We start from the raw sequence: 17,394 nt of genomic DNA, 5'->3' as shown, positions 1-17,394 counted from the left end.
CAAATAAAAACCCTTCTGTGCTATTGTTTATACAAAATAAAACTTGCATTAATGATACTTCATATCAAATTTAGACAATATCCTGTTCATACACTTAGAAGATGGATTTTAAAGAATATACTACATGTCTCCTGATTGGACCCCGCCCCTCTGGCCAAAAAGGGGTGAGGGGGTGGGGTGGAGGTCAGTCCCACCATTTATACAAATTTGTTCAAGGAGACTTTTGACCAAATGCAGATAAAATATTTTCACTCCCTGTTGATTCAAATATAAGTGATATCCAGTGCCATGCCCCTAAGCCCTGTGGTAGGTCAGCCCCATCATTTGTACAATTTTGAATCCATATCATCTAACAAGTGAATAGTTCTAAAGAATTTTGTTTTTAGGAATAATGACATATTTTCTCCTTTTTGCTTTGTCTCTACCCCTCAGCCCTGTACATGTGGGAGTCAATCCCATCATTTATACAATAGTGAAACCTCTACCAGCATAAGATACTACTACCAGTACGAAATGAGTGATAACCAGTGTATGGTTCTAAAGAAGATTTTATAGCAATATTGGCCCATTTCCAATTTTTGGCTCTGCCCCTCAGCCCCCCTGAGGTGGTAAGACTCATTATTTGTACAATTCTGAATCCCTACCACTGAAGGACAGGGTACTGCATTTTTGCTCACCTTAGTTCTCAGGTCCTGTGGTAGGAAATACAAAGTTTCCCTCAGAAATATTTCCACAGACAAGAATGTTAACTAGATGGGTGAAAAATTTCAACTCAAAGGGAAGGTACTTAAGAATCTTGCCCAAAGATCTGAGATTCAAGGTCTTCATTTACACTTCCTATTCTTACAGAAGACATATCAATGTCTTCCTTCCTGTGACATTCAAATAATTTCACATAGTATAATCATATTGTATATTCTTTCTATAACTTTATCATACCGAACTATCTGTAATCATAGGAAACCATACATGAATTACCGTTCTATTTAAATATGATTCTCCATTTACATGTGTCATTGACATGAAACCAATGTAAATAAGATGGTTGGATAAGGCATGTTTACAAGCCATAAAACAGTGTAAGAATATCTGTGTACACTTTATGTATATCATGTACACATGAAATACTGAAGGAAGGGGCAACATTCTGCCGAGATTGACTGAGGTAATGAGTGGGTCAAGTTCTATCAATCGTGAATTTACAGTAAATGGATTTTCGTATTCAGGCATAACAGATATTTTCTTAGATTTTCATCTTCTGCAAAATTGTTGGCTGGGTATTAAATTAAAGAACAATGAAATAAAACTGATTATACCAGGCAAGGCTTTAATGACTTAGCTTTATTAATCTATAGAGACAGAGCTCTAAAACTACAGATCATCAGACAGGTACTGTATACACAGATGTAACAAACAACAGATCATCAGACAAGCACTGTATATACAGATGTAACAAACAACAGATCATCAGACAGGTACTGTATACACGGATGTAACAAACAACAGATCATCAGACAAGCACTGTATATACAGATGTAACAAACAACAGATCATCAGACAGGTACTGTATACACAGATGTAACAAACAACAGATCATCAGACAGGCACTGTATATACAGATGTAACAAACGACAGATCATCAGACAAGCACTGTATACACAGATGTAACAAACAACAGATCATCAGACAGGCACTGTATACACAGATGTAACAAACGACAGATCATCAGACAGGCACTGTATATACAGATGTAACAAACAACAGATCATCAGACAGGCACTGTATACACAGATGTAACAAACAACAGATCATCAGACAGGCACTGTATACACAGATGTAACAAACAACAGATCATCAGACAGGCACTGTATATACAGATGTAACAAACGACAGATCATCAGACAGGCACTGTATATACAGATGTAACAAACAACAGATCATCAGACAGGTACTGTATACACAGATGTAACAAACAACAGATCATCAGACAGGCACTGTATATACAGATCATCAGACAAGCACTGTATATACAGATGTAACAAACGACAGATCATCAGACAGGTACTGTATACACAGATGTAGCAAACAACAGATCACCAGACAGGAACTATAGATACAATTTCATCAAAGAAATTAAGGATGATTAAAACTGATATTCAGCAATCGGCGATAATTTTTCACGTAAATTGCACTGAAATCTTCAAAATCTATTCTATTACATATGAAAATTAAACCCATTTCTTCAAAACAATTGTTCCCTTTAAATAACATCTATCACCCTGACTTACCCCTGAATTAAATCTAGTATAAAGTAGGGTTGTTGTGGCTAAGCAAAGCCGCATGTATATATACTGCTATACATAGTGTGAATGACTGACAAAAAAACTGATGGCGACAAGCTACATTTATTTATATTGGTTAGTCTGCCAAGATCTCTGTCCAAACTACAGAGGGCTGGTTTACCTTTCAGTTCAGCTATTTCAGGAATAGACCTCAGATCAGAATTTATCTGAGAAAAAACTGAAATGATTTTGCGTGGGATATTGAGCCAAGTATCTTCAGTGGTGGATATTTAGTTCTCAGACCCCACATCTAATGTGAACGGGGCAATAGAAGTCCCATGAGTTTGTAGGGATCAATCCCAACATGTGGCCGTGGCAGGGCTCACGAGCTTGTAGGCAAGTTGACCAGTTGCTACTCTCTTACAGGGCTTCTTCGGGACATATATCTGTGTGAAACCATTATAATATTTCTTTCATATCATAACAGGGGATCTGGCAAAATGATTTCTGACTTAACATCATGAACTGTACACCAGTGTATGAAAATCTACAGTTGGCATTGCCAAGACTATCATGATCCATCAGGTCCTTATAAGGAGAGGTTTATACAACATGATCACCGACATTTCAGGTGTCTTCAATGAAGTAGAAGATGCTTACACTTCCCAGACTCCTGGTCTTATTCTCCTTGTACTTTGTAAATGTTAATTTTTTGTTGTTGATATTTTGCCATAGTTTTATTGAATTTGAGTTGGGATTATGTTTATGTTGACATGTTGGGATTTTATTGTTGTTTATTGACAGTACAAGACTTCAGTTTTTATATCTAGAACTACGTTTATATCAATATAAGCTCCTGCCATATCAATGTGGAAATGCTTTGTTCAGTATTTGTTCAAATGATTTAAACAATACCTTTTCTACAAGGGAATACAAAAATATAGGAATTTTTAATCTTTGATAGAAATTACATTCTTCTACTTCTTAATCATGTAGTGTTCTGTCAATCTGATAGCAAATGAGGAAATGATTGAGTTATTTTCCCATAGAAATATTTTGTTGGTGATATACGGCAACCAACCTCTATCAGCGTACTTAGAAATGTAGAGCTTTTTGGCCTGAATGGATGATAAATTAATCAGTTAACTGACTCACCAATCCTACACCCCTATGTCAACACAATAAACTTCCCTAAAATAGTTTCATCTTAGAGATTCGAACAGTCTATCTTTGATAGAGAAGGGGAATAAGAGTTTATCAAGGTAAAATTAATCACAGTTGACTTTACTCCCCTCAGGTGCTCATGTGATCAGGTCCAGTACCATTAAAGCGGATCAGTCCATTTTCATAATAAGGTGAATAACTGCCATGAAAAAGATACCTTGATAAAATCTTTTTGCATTTCCATGACAACTACACAATGGCACTTTTTGTCATTTGAACAGGTGACACAGCTGCGGAAGATTCATTTACCAACACCGGAAATTATTCAAGTGAATTATACAATAGGTTTATCTCCAGTGCTACAGCATACCTCCAGTCTTAATTCCCTATAAGGTTATTCTCCCCTTTAAGGTATCAGGGAGGGAATTACGATAATGTATACTTGTGGTTACCAACACACAATGACTTCTCCCTTACCATGTAATCTACAGGCCCTCACAGACCCTCACACAGATATGTCCACTGCCATGTGCTGGTCAACAGGCCCTCACAGACCCTCACACAGATATGTCCACTGCCATGTGCTGGTCAACAGGCCCTCACAAAAAGACATGATCCTTACCATGTACTTGTTGTTAACAGGCCTTCAAACAAAGACATGTCCCTTACCATGTACTGGTAGTCTATAGACCCTCACACAGTGACATAACCCTTACCATGTACTGGTGGTCAACAGGCCCTCACACGATGACACGTCCCTTACCATGTACTGGTGGTCAACAGGCCCTCACACGATGACACGTCCCTTACCATGTACTGGTGGTCAATAGGCCCTCACACAAAGCTATGTCCCATACCATGTGCTAATCAACAGGCCTTCACACTTTCACGTCTTTTACCATGCAATGGTGGTCGACAGGCCCTCACACAGTGACACGTCCCTTACCATGTACTGGTGGTCAACAGTCCCTCAAACAATGACATGTATTTTACTGTGTACTGGTGGTCAACAGGCCCTCACATGGTGACATGTCCCTTACCATGTACTGGTGGTCAATAGGCCCTCACACAAAGCTATGTCCCATACCATGTACTTATGGTCAAAAGGCCCTCAAACAATGCATTTGTGTCCCTTACCATGTGTTCAACAGGCCTTCACACTTTCACGTCTTTTACCATGCAATGGTGGTCGACAGGCCCTCACACAGTGACACGTCCCTTACCATGTACTGGTGGTCAACAGTCCCTCAAACAATGACATGTATTTTACTGTGTACTGGTGGTCAACAGGCCCTCACATGGTGATACGTCCCTTACAATGTACTTGCGGTCAAAAGGCCATCACATAAATTTATATTCCTTACCATGTACTTATGGTCAAAAGGCCCTCAAACAATGCATTTGTGTCCCTTACCATGTAATGGTGATCAACAGGCCCTCACATAAAAACACATCCCAACTCTGCAATGGTACACAATATTCCTGGTTTACTGCCACAACCCAAGTATCTTGTAGTGTTGTAGAAACAAAACGGACATATGACCCCCACATCCAAAATCAATTCCTATCTCTGCCAGTCTTCCCTCCACAGCTTTGTTCTAATTCCTATAGTGAGGTCTAAATATTGATCACAAATGGAAGATCTTTCAAGAAGTAGCTGTAGAAATAACACACAGGACTAGTTAACTACCTCATGTCCCCTATCAAGCGAAAAAGAATGAGTGTTGGCAGAGCATCACCACCCAATATCAACCAAAGGCACACAATTTAAAGTGTTAGAAAGGAATAACTCCAGGCCGACATTCAATCAACTTATACAATTTGGAATGATTGATAATTAATCATATGAATTTTCTCTTCATCTTTGCATGAAAACTGATATTTGATACACTATGTCCTTTCGAGGCTTGTGACAGCTCAGTTAGTAAAGCGTTGGCCTAGAGACTTCGAGAGACAATCAGACTTTCGTGATTCAGTGTTCCCTACCCGCGGCAATTTGTGTTTCTAAGGCAGCTGAGACTAGATTGCTAACACGATTGTGTCCTCAGGCATGACACTTTACCCTATTTGATCTGAATGGCATGAGACGGGCCTCCAGTATGTTGTTCAGTGAGGTAGCCACTAGCGACACATTAGAAGGCTCAGCCTCGAAACAACCCTGGCTGTTGGCATGGTAATAAACCCGAACAAGCCAACCACACTTTAATATTACATTAAATAAACTTCTCTCATACATAAAACCAACAATAAACATAGCATATTAAATGAGTTTTCATTTGAAAACCTTGACTCATGTGAAATAAAAAACAAATTGAAGACATGTTCTTCTCCAAAAAATCAGAAAATAAAATTATGATAAGTTTTTAAATCAAAATGTGGAAGACAAATACAGACTGAGGCAACCATTTTGTATTATTGCAACTGTTTCAATTCAATATGTAATACTAATATCACTATCCATATTATGACATCACAATCAATATCTCACTGGTGCAGTCTGTGAAAAATGCTCCCTAGTATATCTATAGATAGTGGCATATGCATATTACATATCCTCGGTGAATTCACTGGCTATCAAGCTGATTATGTGATGAACATATCTATCTGGCTAGATTTCAATTTTCATGTAAAGATTACCGAGTGACAGTTATATCACTTTGTCAAAGTACTGATCATTTCAGTTATGCATAGCTCAGTCAAAATATAATAGTTATTGTTACATTGTTTCCAAAATAATGTAAAGCATTTCTGGTTGTACACAGATATGAAGAAAATATGAAGTTTAGTTTAAAAAGAAATAAATGTAAGCACAGTTGTACAAAAATATAAAGAAAAATATTAAGCTTAGTTTAAACAAGAGTGCCATGGACACAATATACGCCGCCACAAAATAAATAAATCTTATAAAAAGCAATGAACCGTAAAATCGCCCCTTCATGCACATCGAACCATTGTATAAGTGACATTGAGCAAGTTTTATGAAAATCTGATAATTAGTTTAGGAGGAGTTGCGTTCACAAGAAATGGACGCACGGATGGACAGACTGAGAAGATGACGCCAATAAACGACCACCTCCAGCGTCGTATAAAAAATAAAGTTAAGCACAAAACCGATACTGTACAACCATTAATTTTCATGGTTGATTTATTTTCGTTGGTTTCGTGGGTAATCGATCATGCACCACAAATTCATGTCATCAAATTATCAAAATTAGTACAAGTAGATTTATTCAGTTATATTTCCTCACCAAATCAAGTGTCCACAAAAAAGAAAATTTTTGGAAAAACCACGAAAATGGAGACCCACAAAAAATATATGAATTAGCAGGAAATAGAATTCTGTATTTTAAGCCAGAATAATTCCCAGTCAACAAACAAAATACAAAATAAGATAATCACATGCATACATATTTCATCTTGCCTGAGGGTTGTAATATATAGATAATTAGTTACATACATATGGCACCATATAACCAGTATAGGGTCACTGTATACACACAACACTGTACATAAACACCTTTGTATGTAAACACATCAGCTCTCGTAGCTTCAACCATATAACTATAGATTATACAGATTTCAAAGTCCTGATACTACACAATACAAGTCTCAAGCAGCGAGTTTTAGGACTCAGGTATTCAAGTAGTGAACTCGTCTTTTTATCTGGCATTTGCTCAAATTTTGAGGACTTGTTGGTACTCATAAAAATTTTGGATTTTGATGTTCGGGACTTGTTAAAAAAAAATCATGATTCTTTGCAGTTACATGTTTATGTCAGGATAAACTTCAAATATAATTTTTTTTAGGAAATTGTAAACTGAATGAAAAGTGGGAATCCATTTAAAATGTACATTGAATATGGTAATCATATAAATCTCCATACCTAAATTTACCCCCACCCCAAACTGGGATTGGTTACATACCACACTTCCACCTGGACGACCAGGGTTTGATTCCCCGTTTGGACATGAAAAGGTATATGGGGTCAAATGGCCTACTGTGTAGGTTCTCCATGGATACTAAAGTTTCCTGCCAAAGCAACCCCTTGTAGACTTCTATCTTGGGCACCAGAATATTAAAACACAAGCTATTAGCTTGTTTCACAATATCAAAGACAAATTTATAAGAACAAAGAATTTTTATGACTTTCTTTCAGTAACATGTAACAGAGGTCATTTTTCTTTCAATGCTTCTGGAAGGATTTGAACCCTGGACCTCTGGCTTATTAGTCTGATGTTCAACCAATTGAGCTAAAGAGAAGTTCTCTAACTAGAGAGTGGTATATTGCTGCTACAGTATTTGATCAGGGTTGCAAAAAAAAATATCAATTCCAGCATGTTTTCAACCATCTGTTGAAAAAAATAAAAAAAAATAAAGTGTTTCTCCCTCACATGCCAGAAAAAAGGGTAGGTCAGTAAGTAAACTTTTAATCAATCGTGTTTAAACTAAAACCTTTTCCTTGGCTTGTGATAATATTTGAAACATTTTGTTTACAGTCTTGGTAGATTTAAAAAAAAAAAAAAAAAGAAAGAGAGAAAAAAAAACTTCCATCAGGTTGAACGAAATGATCTACTCCATGTTGTTCTTAAATCCAAGAAAACCTTGTTTAAAAATTGTTTCATTTGAAATACTAGCAAAGTCAGGTCATTCCCCAAAGGAAGAATCTATCAGAGAGGGGATCAGATTTGATAACTATTTACACAGTAAACTGATAGTATCAGCTTCAACTTCTATGGAAACTGTTAAGTGTTCTCTATGTCACACTTTAAATGTACAACACATATGTGAAGGATAAGTGTGTTCGGAGTACAGAAAAAAAATCCTTACAGGGTTAATGTTACACATGGTAGTATGCTCACTCTCAAATTGTTGACTCACATATACGTAACAGATATACCACTAGAAAGAGCAAGTCATGTGTTACTTTTAACTCGCTAGAAAGGGTTTCCTTTTAATATGATGTGGTAGCAGCACTGGCTATTAGAAACTGGTTAATAGTCCCTAATTTTCCAATAACAAAGAACTGATTATGTTTGCCCAGTCAGTCTCTCCAGGACAGGATCCACACAAAGTTCAAGTTAAAATATTTCTGATACCATTATCTGTCTTGTAAAACTTGCCTGACCTGTCTGTAGTTACGTTTGTTCTTTATAGACAGGTTATGTCAAGTTTGCCCTGTGTAGACAGGTTCTGCTATGTTTGCCCTGTGTAGACAGGTTCTGTTATATTTGCCCTGTGTAGACAGGTTCTGCTATGTTTGCCCTGTGTAGACAGGTTCTGCTATGTTTGTCCTGTGTAGACAGGTTCTGCTATGTTTAACCTTTAGTATTACAGATGCTAGCCTGTTAACTATTATATCATCTTCCTGAAAAACACTCGGCTGCTTTATATGGGAAGGGAGGATGAAAACACAAACCTCATGTCATAACCAGTGGTCACGTAGGCCACATACTGAGCTATCACAGCCCCTCATCTGTTTTAAATGGTTAGTAGATATGTCACCCAAACTGTTAAGTGTTAAAGACAAGGATATTTCCATCTAAACTGTAGAGAGTTAGAAACGGAGAAGTTCCATCCTAACTGTCAAGTGTTAAAGACAAAGGTGTTCCATCCTAACTGTCGAGTGTTAAAGACAAAGGTGTTCCATCCTAACTGTCGATGGTTAAAGACAAAGGTGTTCCATCCTAACTGTCAAGTGTTAAAGACAAAGGTGTTCCATCCTAACTGTCGCGTGTTAAAGACAAAGGTGTTCCATCCTAACTGTCGAGTGTTAAAGACAAAGGTGTTCCATCCTAACTGTCGAGTGTTAAAGACAAAGGTGTTCCATCCTAACTGTCGCGTGTTAAAGACAAAGGTGTTCCATCCTAACTGTCGAGTGTTAAAGACAAAGGTGTGTGTCGCGTGTTAAAGACAAAGGTGTTCCATCCTAACTGTCGAGTGTTAAAGACAAAGGTGTTCCATCCTAACTGTCGCGTGTTAAAGACAAAGGTGTTCCATCCTAACTGTCGCGTGTTAAAGACAAAGGTGTTCCATCCTAACTGTCGAGTGTTAAAGACAAAGGTGTTCCATCCTAACTGTCGCGTGTTAAAGACAAAGGTGTTCCATCCTAACTGTCGAGTGTTAAAGACAAAGGTGTTCCATCCTAACTGTCGAGTGTTAAAGACAAAGGTGTTCCATCCTAACTGTCGAGTGTTAAAGACAAAGGTGTTCCATCCTAACTGTCGAGTGTTAAAGACAAAGGTGTTCCATCCTAACTGTCGAGTGTTAAAGACATAGGTGTTCCATCCTAACTGTCGCGTGTTAAAGACAAAGGTGTTCCATCCTAACTGTCGAGTGTTAAAGACAAAGGTGTTCCATCCTAACTGTCGAGTGTTAAAGACAAAGGTGTTCCATCCTAACTGTCGAGTGTTAAAGACAAAGGTGTTCCATCCTAACTGTCGAGTGTTAAAGACAAAGGTGTTTCATCCTAACTGTCGAGTGTTAAAGACAAAGGTGTTCCATCCTAACTGTCGAGTGTTAAAGACAAAGGTGTTCCATCCTAACTGTCGCGTGTTAAAGACAAAGGTGTTCCATCCTAACTGTCGAGTGTTAAAGACAAAGAAGTTCCATCCTAACTGTGAGATCAGTCACATCGAAATTTTGTCACGGTACGAACAGGGCACAGGATACACAACTGATTAATAATATACATCTGGGTATCATGTATGTGACATGGGGTAAAGATATTACGTAAGTTCAAACATTTACTGACAACACGACACTCCAGCTCCTTTAGACACTACACAGGTAAATTGTTATCAATTCACCGTACAAATCAACAGTAAGTGATATTGTGTCAGACACACAGTAATATACACCAATTGATGTTTAATACTTCCAGGTCTAGCCGATTGTGTTGAATGTAGATACACAGACATGTGCATGTATACATAATAACAAAATACACCACCCTTGTAGTATAATGTACCCACATCAGCCAGCCACAAGGATGCACCGTACAACTGCACAAACACAATCATCCAATGCACTAATTACCAGTAGATAGGGGCAGGTGCCCAATTTAAAAAAGCTTCTCGTACCAAATTCTTCACAATTCACTCTATCCTAATTAAGTTTTGAATATGCCAGTAGTGTCTCCTTTTATATTTTAACGTATATGCTTACTTAAGATCATAATTGTAAACTTTTTTTCAGATTAAAACTTCAAAGCAAAATACATATATACAGGACATATGTTAATGTTAACAATAGGTTCAGTTTTCTTTCGTCTACTGACAGCAATGTTAAAGCATTTTAAACATAAAAATGTAGATTTATTGTAATACATGTCATTTTTAACAAAATTCAATAACTATTCACTGAATATCACAGATCCTTTACATAACCATTAAAGTTAATAAACTCAATATTAAATCGCTGAAGACTGACAATCTCCCGCTTTTTGCTACCTGCAGCGAAAGAGTAAATGTTTGATATCCTGCAGATATGAAATATGTACAAGCCATTAAGATTATCTGAAAATAAACCTAAGTATTATCATCATACATGTAAGATTTAGATTAGTTTATAACTTCTAAATAAGGAAATATCACCAAGTACCACAATCACTAGCAAAGAAATCTGTTTTAAAGTTTAATTGGCTGAAATTTGGATTTCTGAATCCTTTCATCAGGATTTTGGCAAAATTCTCAAAAAGGTTGAAAATTTGTCATTCAGACTGTACAATAAATTCTGTCAAACTATTTTTTTTTTTTTTTTGACAAATTGTTAATTTATCTTAAAACAAACGACACATTGAAGATAATGTAAATCCTTCTAATCTGAGTGTATTTTATGTTTAGCTAATACAATTGTATATTTATAAATGTTTATAGCATTTGTATGTTATATGTGTTGTAAGATGTATTTGATATATTTATGGATGCGAGTCCGTAAGTTTTAAGCACTTTCTGTGATCAATTTGTCTGAATTTAAAAGTACAAGAAAGATTTTGGAAATATATAATTTTATCTACAGAAATATAGTTTCCTTAATTCTAGACCAATGATACAAATCCTAAAAACAAAAAGTAATGTTGGAAATCAACCGTTAAATGAAGTTTCCTGATGTTGGAATATTAAGTAATAAAAGTCAATGCAGTAAAGATATGCATGCTGTAAACTCCGACAACAACTGTTAGTTGTCTGGTTTTAACCTAACAAATTTGATACACTCACTGGTACCTGAGAGGATGATTACAATCAGGAAGAAAATTTGGTTTACCATAATAAGATAAGAAACTTGATAATTTTATAATATTTATAGTAACAGTGACCTTGTTTCTGACCCCAGGGAGTTGTGATGTGAATTCATACAAGTGGTGATGCTGTGTGCCAGTTTTCATGACAGATGGACAAAATCATTAATATAGAGAGAAAACGTCAAAGATGTTGTTAATCTACGTGGACAAATACCAATGTGTTCCCCAAGTGTCTTTTTAGATAAAGAGAACATACCGTTTGGAATTTGAACCTGAAGGGATATAACCTTGACCTTTTGACTAAACCTTTCCTCATGCATCTGCTGTTTGACATTCATTACCATCTTGTAAATGTTGCAGTGCAGTCTCTGTGGACTGATGCTATATAGATTGTGTGCACATACCATAGTTGTAATTAATCACACACATCATCTGTGATAGAATGGTAATTAAATACCTCTCCCCATCAACAAATATCTACAGTCAGTAATTTTTATTGCATTTTTCAGACAAGACCAGAACAACCATTTAAAAAAAATTGTTGTTTCCCATTACTAAGAGATATAGTGGGTCCTTTAGATTTCAACGAGTCCAACAGGAAAGTCAGGAGTCAAATATACGACTCCCAAAAGTCGAAAGTCGCTGTACTCTGTTGTCTGTAGGTGAATATACTAGGACTGTTGTGTGTGGGTGGAAACTTGGACTCAAATATACGACTCCCAAAGTCGCTGTACTCTGTTGTGTGTAGGTGAATATACTAGGACTGTTGTGTGTGGGTGGAAACTTGGGACTCAAATATACAACTCCCAAAGTCGCTGTAATATACGAGGACTGTTGTGTGTGGGTGGAAACTTGGACTCCAATATATGACTCCCAAAAATATTGTACTCTGTTGTGTGTGGGTGGATACTGTACTAGTAAGAAGGCAGTGATTTGTTGTTCAATTTTACAGCTGATAACAGCTTATTTCTCCTATAGCTCAGAAAACATCAGAATATTTTCTCAGTTTTTAAGAATTCAGTTTTATCTGTCAATGAGTCAAGAGAGTCATCATGTTACATGCTATTGGCAATATCAGAGGTGAGCTGATTAAAACACGATGAAAATTTTCTTAACAAAATAACATGCAATAGATGTGATAAACACCGAGCATGGACATTACCATGAAATTAACCAGCTGATATGTTTTACCAGGTAGGCTGAAATTGACATACAAGATCTCACATGAGTTTCTGTGAACTTACAAGTCTTAAGAACTTTTCATTTAACTAGCCTTAAGTGAGCTAAGGTGAAAAATTTGTGACAAGCTTCATTCATCACATATTCAATGGAATCAAGTTCAACTTCCTTTTTATTCAGTGATGGATTTTTCAGGCAAATATGACAGAAAACAGACATTTCTATGCGTGACTTGAAGTCATATGTCTGGTCTATATCTATGTTATCCAATGTTACGTCACAAAGTCATCTGTGTGACTTCATTTCATTTTCTGAAGTGACGGTTGCAATAAACTATATTACGTATGTATTATGTAAAGATATGATGTGTGTATTCGCTGAACAACAAGGAAATTGTGTGATAAAGACTAATATGCTTTGTATAAAACCTTGTTTTATTTATGTGGTAAAATGGGAAGACGTAGATAAATTAAATAAAGATGACTACATACAACACAGATCTGTATCATTCTAATCCATATTCATGAGTTTAACTGATATGTTGAAACCTATCCAGGTATATTCCGAGGGATTTCTGGAGCCGATAATGGGCCACGTTCCAAATTGAAATTATTTTATATTTAAGCAAAATTCTAAAATTTGCCAATTACTCCTGAAAATCTCCTCAATTCACTGATTTACTCTCCAAAATGAGGCAAAATGCACCACTCTAATCCAGTGAAAAATGGAAATTCCCTGCTACTAGTAGTAACATGTAGACAAATATTGAACATAAAAGTACCTTGACTATCCAGTGCACTAGAGTCCACTAGGACTGTAATAATACATTTAAGCTCGGATATATCATGATACATACCTTTAAATTGAATTACTTTTAATATGATACACCTGATGTTAGTGATATTTAATACTGACGTAAAAAGTCAACTACGATACACTAATGTAACAGAACAATAAGATCACAATGTGAAGTATATCGTAAATATTTACTTACTAATTACCGACAATATTATTACTATTATAACAATTTAAACATAAAGCGAAGGATTCTCAATATCCAGTAACACTTGTTGTAGTTTTAATGTAGACTAATTCGTCGACATCTTTCAACCACTATGTGGCCTTCATCAGGACAAATTTACAGAATATAAAGTTGCATAAAGTATACCTTTACGGTTATAAAGATAATTACGTCGTAATAATGGACAGCCATAATAATTCTTACACTGACGTACCATTATTGTGAAAAAGTTTACAGAAAAAAGTTCATGAGGTAGACTGAAATTTTCCATAGATACTATGGATACTAATGGGTTATTACAGTTTTAACGACCTGTCAACACCTAAAACGTCATTAGGCCAAACCAACAAGATGAGAGTAAAAAAGAATATATTCTACAATGTAAGTCTTTCTTGTTGTAAAAAATACAAAAGATATATATGGTAATTTTTTTGGAAGAATTTAAGACTTTAGAGTAAAAGTTCTTGTAACATAACCCGTGGGAGATTTCAGTATCACAAGTTGATGACTACACAGTCATCTTCATCAGAAAAATTACCAGAGTGGAGCATACAAGCACCGACACACGCAGAGCTGATAAGAAATTGACCAACTTTTCCCGCTGTACTATATAATTCTATGTACACTAAGATTGAAAATAGTGTGACGAGATGTTATAAAGATTATAGACCAAACAAGACAGTAACAATGTACTGTAGTCAATTCAGCTATGCTTCAGAAGCTCAAGATGTTCCAAAACGTTTAAGACTAGTTTATTATATGTATTAACATCTATTTCGAGTTACTTTACTAAATGGCATATTGTATCATATTGAAAAAGAGATATCGGAAATTCAATGGGAGAGCGAATATCCTGATACATGTCCAAATGCAATGAATCGTTTCAACCCTTGGGGCTACAATAGCTCAGCCAGTTTTGCGTCAGACTACAATCACATGACCAGGTGAAGATGTGTGTGGCTTGATTCCTATTAGCGGTAGTTTGCTTTTCTCAGGAAGCTGAGACAGACCAGTCTATTGTTGTCTATAGCAAAATATGTTCACCTAACTGCTCTGGATGGCAAGCAATGATACTGGGCCTCCAGTATTGTGTTCAGTGAGGTCACCCCAACCATCTATAATGCAACTTCCCCTCAAAATTGCCAAAGATATTTACAGGTTGATAAACTTGATAAGAAAACACACAAGCTTTCCTTCAATTTATAGAACTACAATGTAGAGGTACTGTTAACTGATACCAGTACAGAACGTACGTGTGTACCAGTACATGCCATATGAAACTCCAACTCTAGCTACTGAACAAAGTTAAGTAAAAATGTACTTGCTCGAAGTACAGGATAATGAAACAACATTAAATCTGTTTGTAATGCCGAGATACTGGTGTGATTGTTAAACTCTGGGCATGGATTTGCTATCAGATATATACCGTAAGCTGACCTCAATATTTTACTAAATAACCATCCAATGATTTGATCCAATTACCTATGAAATACAGTATTTTTGTAGTCAAGTCCTGAGCATAAATTCCAAAAATCAGACAAGTACCAATAATAACAGATATATCTGAGCGAGTCCCACATGGATAGTGTGAGTACAGGACTAAGATAGCTGAGCCTTTAAAATCACTGAAATACATACACCAGTTCAGGTCAGGTTATGATACACTAAGGTAATTTATCTAAAGTGTGCAAAAAACTAAATTAAATAAAATGGGAAAAGACCTTAGAATTCCTTACAAGACGTCGTTGCATTCCAAGCATCGTTTAATTTAATTAAGAACTATGGCATACAGCTATAGATTAAACAACAATAAGATCCCCAAGGAAACCAGATTAAAATTTAAAATTACAAATTAATTCATCTTTATTCAATGAAAGTTAAACCATATGCAAAAACAAGCTAAAATAGCATAGCATCCTTGGATTATTAAAGTAATGATTCCTCAGTGTAACTGTATATATGATATTTTGATTGTTGACGAGATAATCAACGCTTTTTATTCAATAGAATTGTCAAGATCACCAGGACTACAGATGATGACGATGCCGAGGTAATCAATTTAACAAACTTTAGGTTAAAATCAAGTTGAACCAACAAATTGAATTTTTAACAAAACTCAAGTGGATACTTTCATGGTATATGGATTTATAACATAACGTTAGCTAGTAACTTTAAAACTGAAGGTGTCACTTGAATTTCACGAAGTTACAAGTCTCATTTATTTTAATATCAAGAAATCAAATTTTGAAAATGTGTTTCTCAGCTTTGATAGGTACAAACACAAAACCGATTTTTCTGTTTTTAAATTTTTACTGAAAGAGTTGAATACAGATTTGATAGGTACAAACACAAAACTGATTTCTTTTCAATTTAAAACTTTTTACTTAAGAGTTGAATACCGCTTTGATAGGTACAAACACAAAACTAATTCTTTTTATTGAAAACTTTTTACTGACGAGTTGAATACTGCTTAATGACTATTGAATGTGAAATATGTTGACTTAGCTTACAAAAAATATATGAAATGGTATAATCAGCAGTCATTGTTTACACAAACACATAAATGAACTCACCTGCAGTTCGGAGGAGGGTCCAAAGTGATTTCAGCCAATTCTTTCTGGATCCTAAGTAAAGAATTAGAAAACACTAAGTAGGTGCTCGACGGTTCCCCTCCATGTCAGATCAATGCAACACAACATGGCGTACTAGTGTGCAAGCTATGCTAAAATCACAAAACTTCATTTCTTTGCAATCACTGAACCGATTTTTGTAAATTTTGTACCAAACTAAAGATTATGACGAGAGAAATCGAATGATGTGCGACTCAAACAGAAACAACTAGTAGATTACAGAAAAATTAATGTTAAAGCTTATATGCAAATGAGCTGACTTTGTGTGTGTATATACAGTTCAGTGCACAACGCTCGTGGAATACTGAGCGAACCGGGATTAACATTTCTTCGCGTATACATATTATACCAAAACAGACGGGAAATGTTACCTTTTTAAGCTGGTGCCCATTGTTTTTGAAGATTTAGGGGTTGGTTTGGGAACGACGACAGCCGGTTGGGAGTCGGAAGGGCTGGACCCAGAGGAACTAGTGCCGGGTTGGGCCCCGTCATCACTGACGACTGGTGTGTTGTTGGTGGTACCCCCACGAGATCTTCTGCCCCTCCCCCGGCCCCCTGTCCCGTTCACCGTGCCCCTCTCGGTCGACATCATGTGATCTGTCAGAAACGGACACAGTGGTTAGTTCAGTAATATACACATCAATTTACTCTCAATCGACATGTCAAACCACTGTACACACAAGGATTCTAAAAGATAAAAAGAACTTCCGATTTCTAACACATAAAAATGATCTAATCTCTTAGCGTGTCAATCAAATCGTTAATGACTGGCCATGTAGGTAAAAAAGCTACTGTTTAACGACTAACATACGACAATTGTCAATATTCTAAACTAATCAACGGAGAAAACGGAAGGCAAATAGCAGTGTCACACACGAG

General features: G+C 36.2%; 1 protein-coding gene across 1 annotated transcript in view; it reads right to left on the bottom strand.

Annotated features, from left to right (window-relative positions):
- LOC132563614 (ubiquitin-conjugating enzyme E2 E1-like) overlaps positions 1-17,394 on the bottom strand; it is a 33,174-nt gene that overhangs the window by 15,572 nt on the left and 208 nt on the right. The window contains exons 2-3 of the mRNA XM_060228357.1: positions 16,887-17,112; positions 16,459-16,509 (exon numbers count right to left, since the gene is read on the bottom strand). Coding sequence (XP_060084340.1) covers positions 16,459-16,509; positions 16,887-17,107 — 272 coding nt within the window. The 5' untranslated portion in view covers positions 17,108-17,112. The remainder of the gene's footprint in view (positions 1-16,458; positions 16,510-16,886; positions 17,113-17,394) is intronic.

This window comes from Ylistrum balloti, unplaced genomic scaffold (assembly GCF_031769215.1).
Source record: "Ylistrum balloti isolate Yb309-2 unplaced genomic scaffold, AGI_CSIRO_Ybal_v1 Utg369676, whole genome shotgun sequence".
Lineage (NCBI taxonomy): Eukaryota > Metazoa > Mollusca > Bivalvia > Pectinida > Pectinidae > Ylistrum > Ylistrum balloti.
The sequence above is the reverse complement of the archived record's forward strand: the minus strand, read 5'-3'. Positions and strand labels throughout refer to the sequence as shown.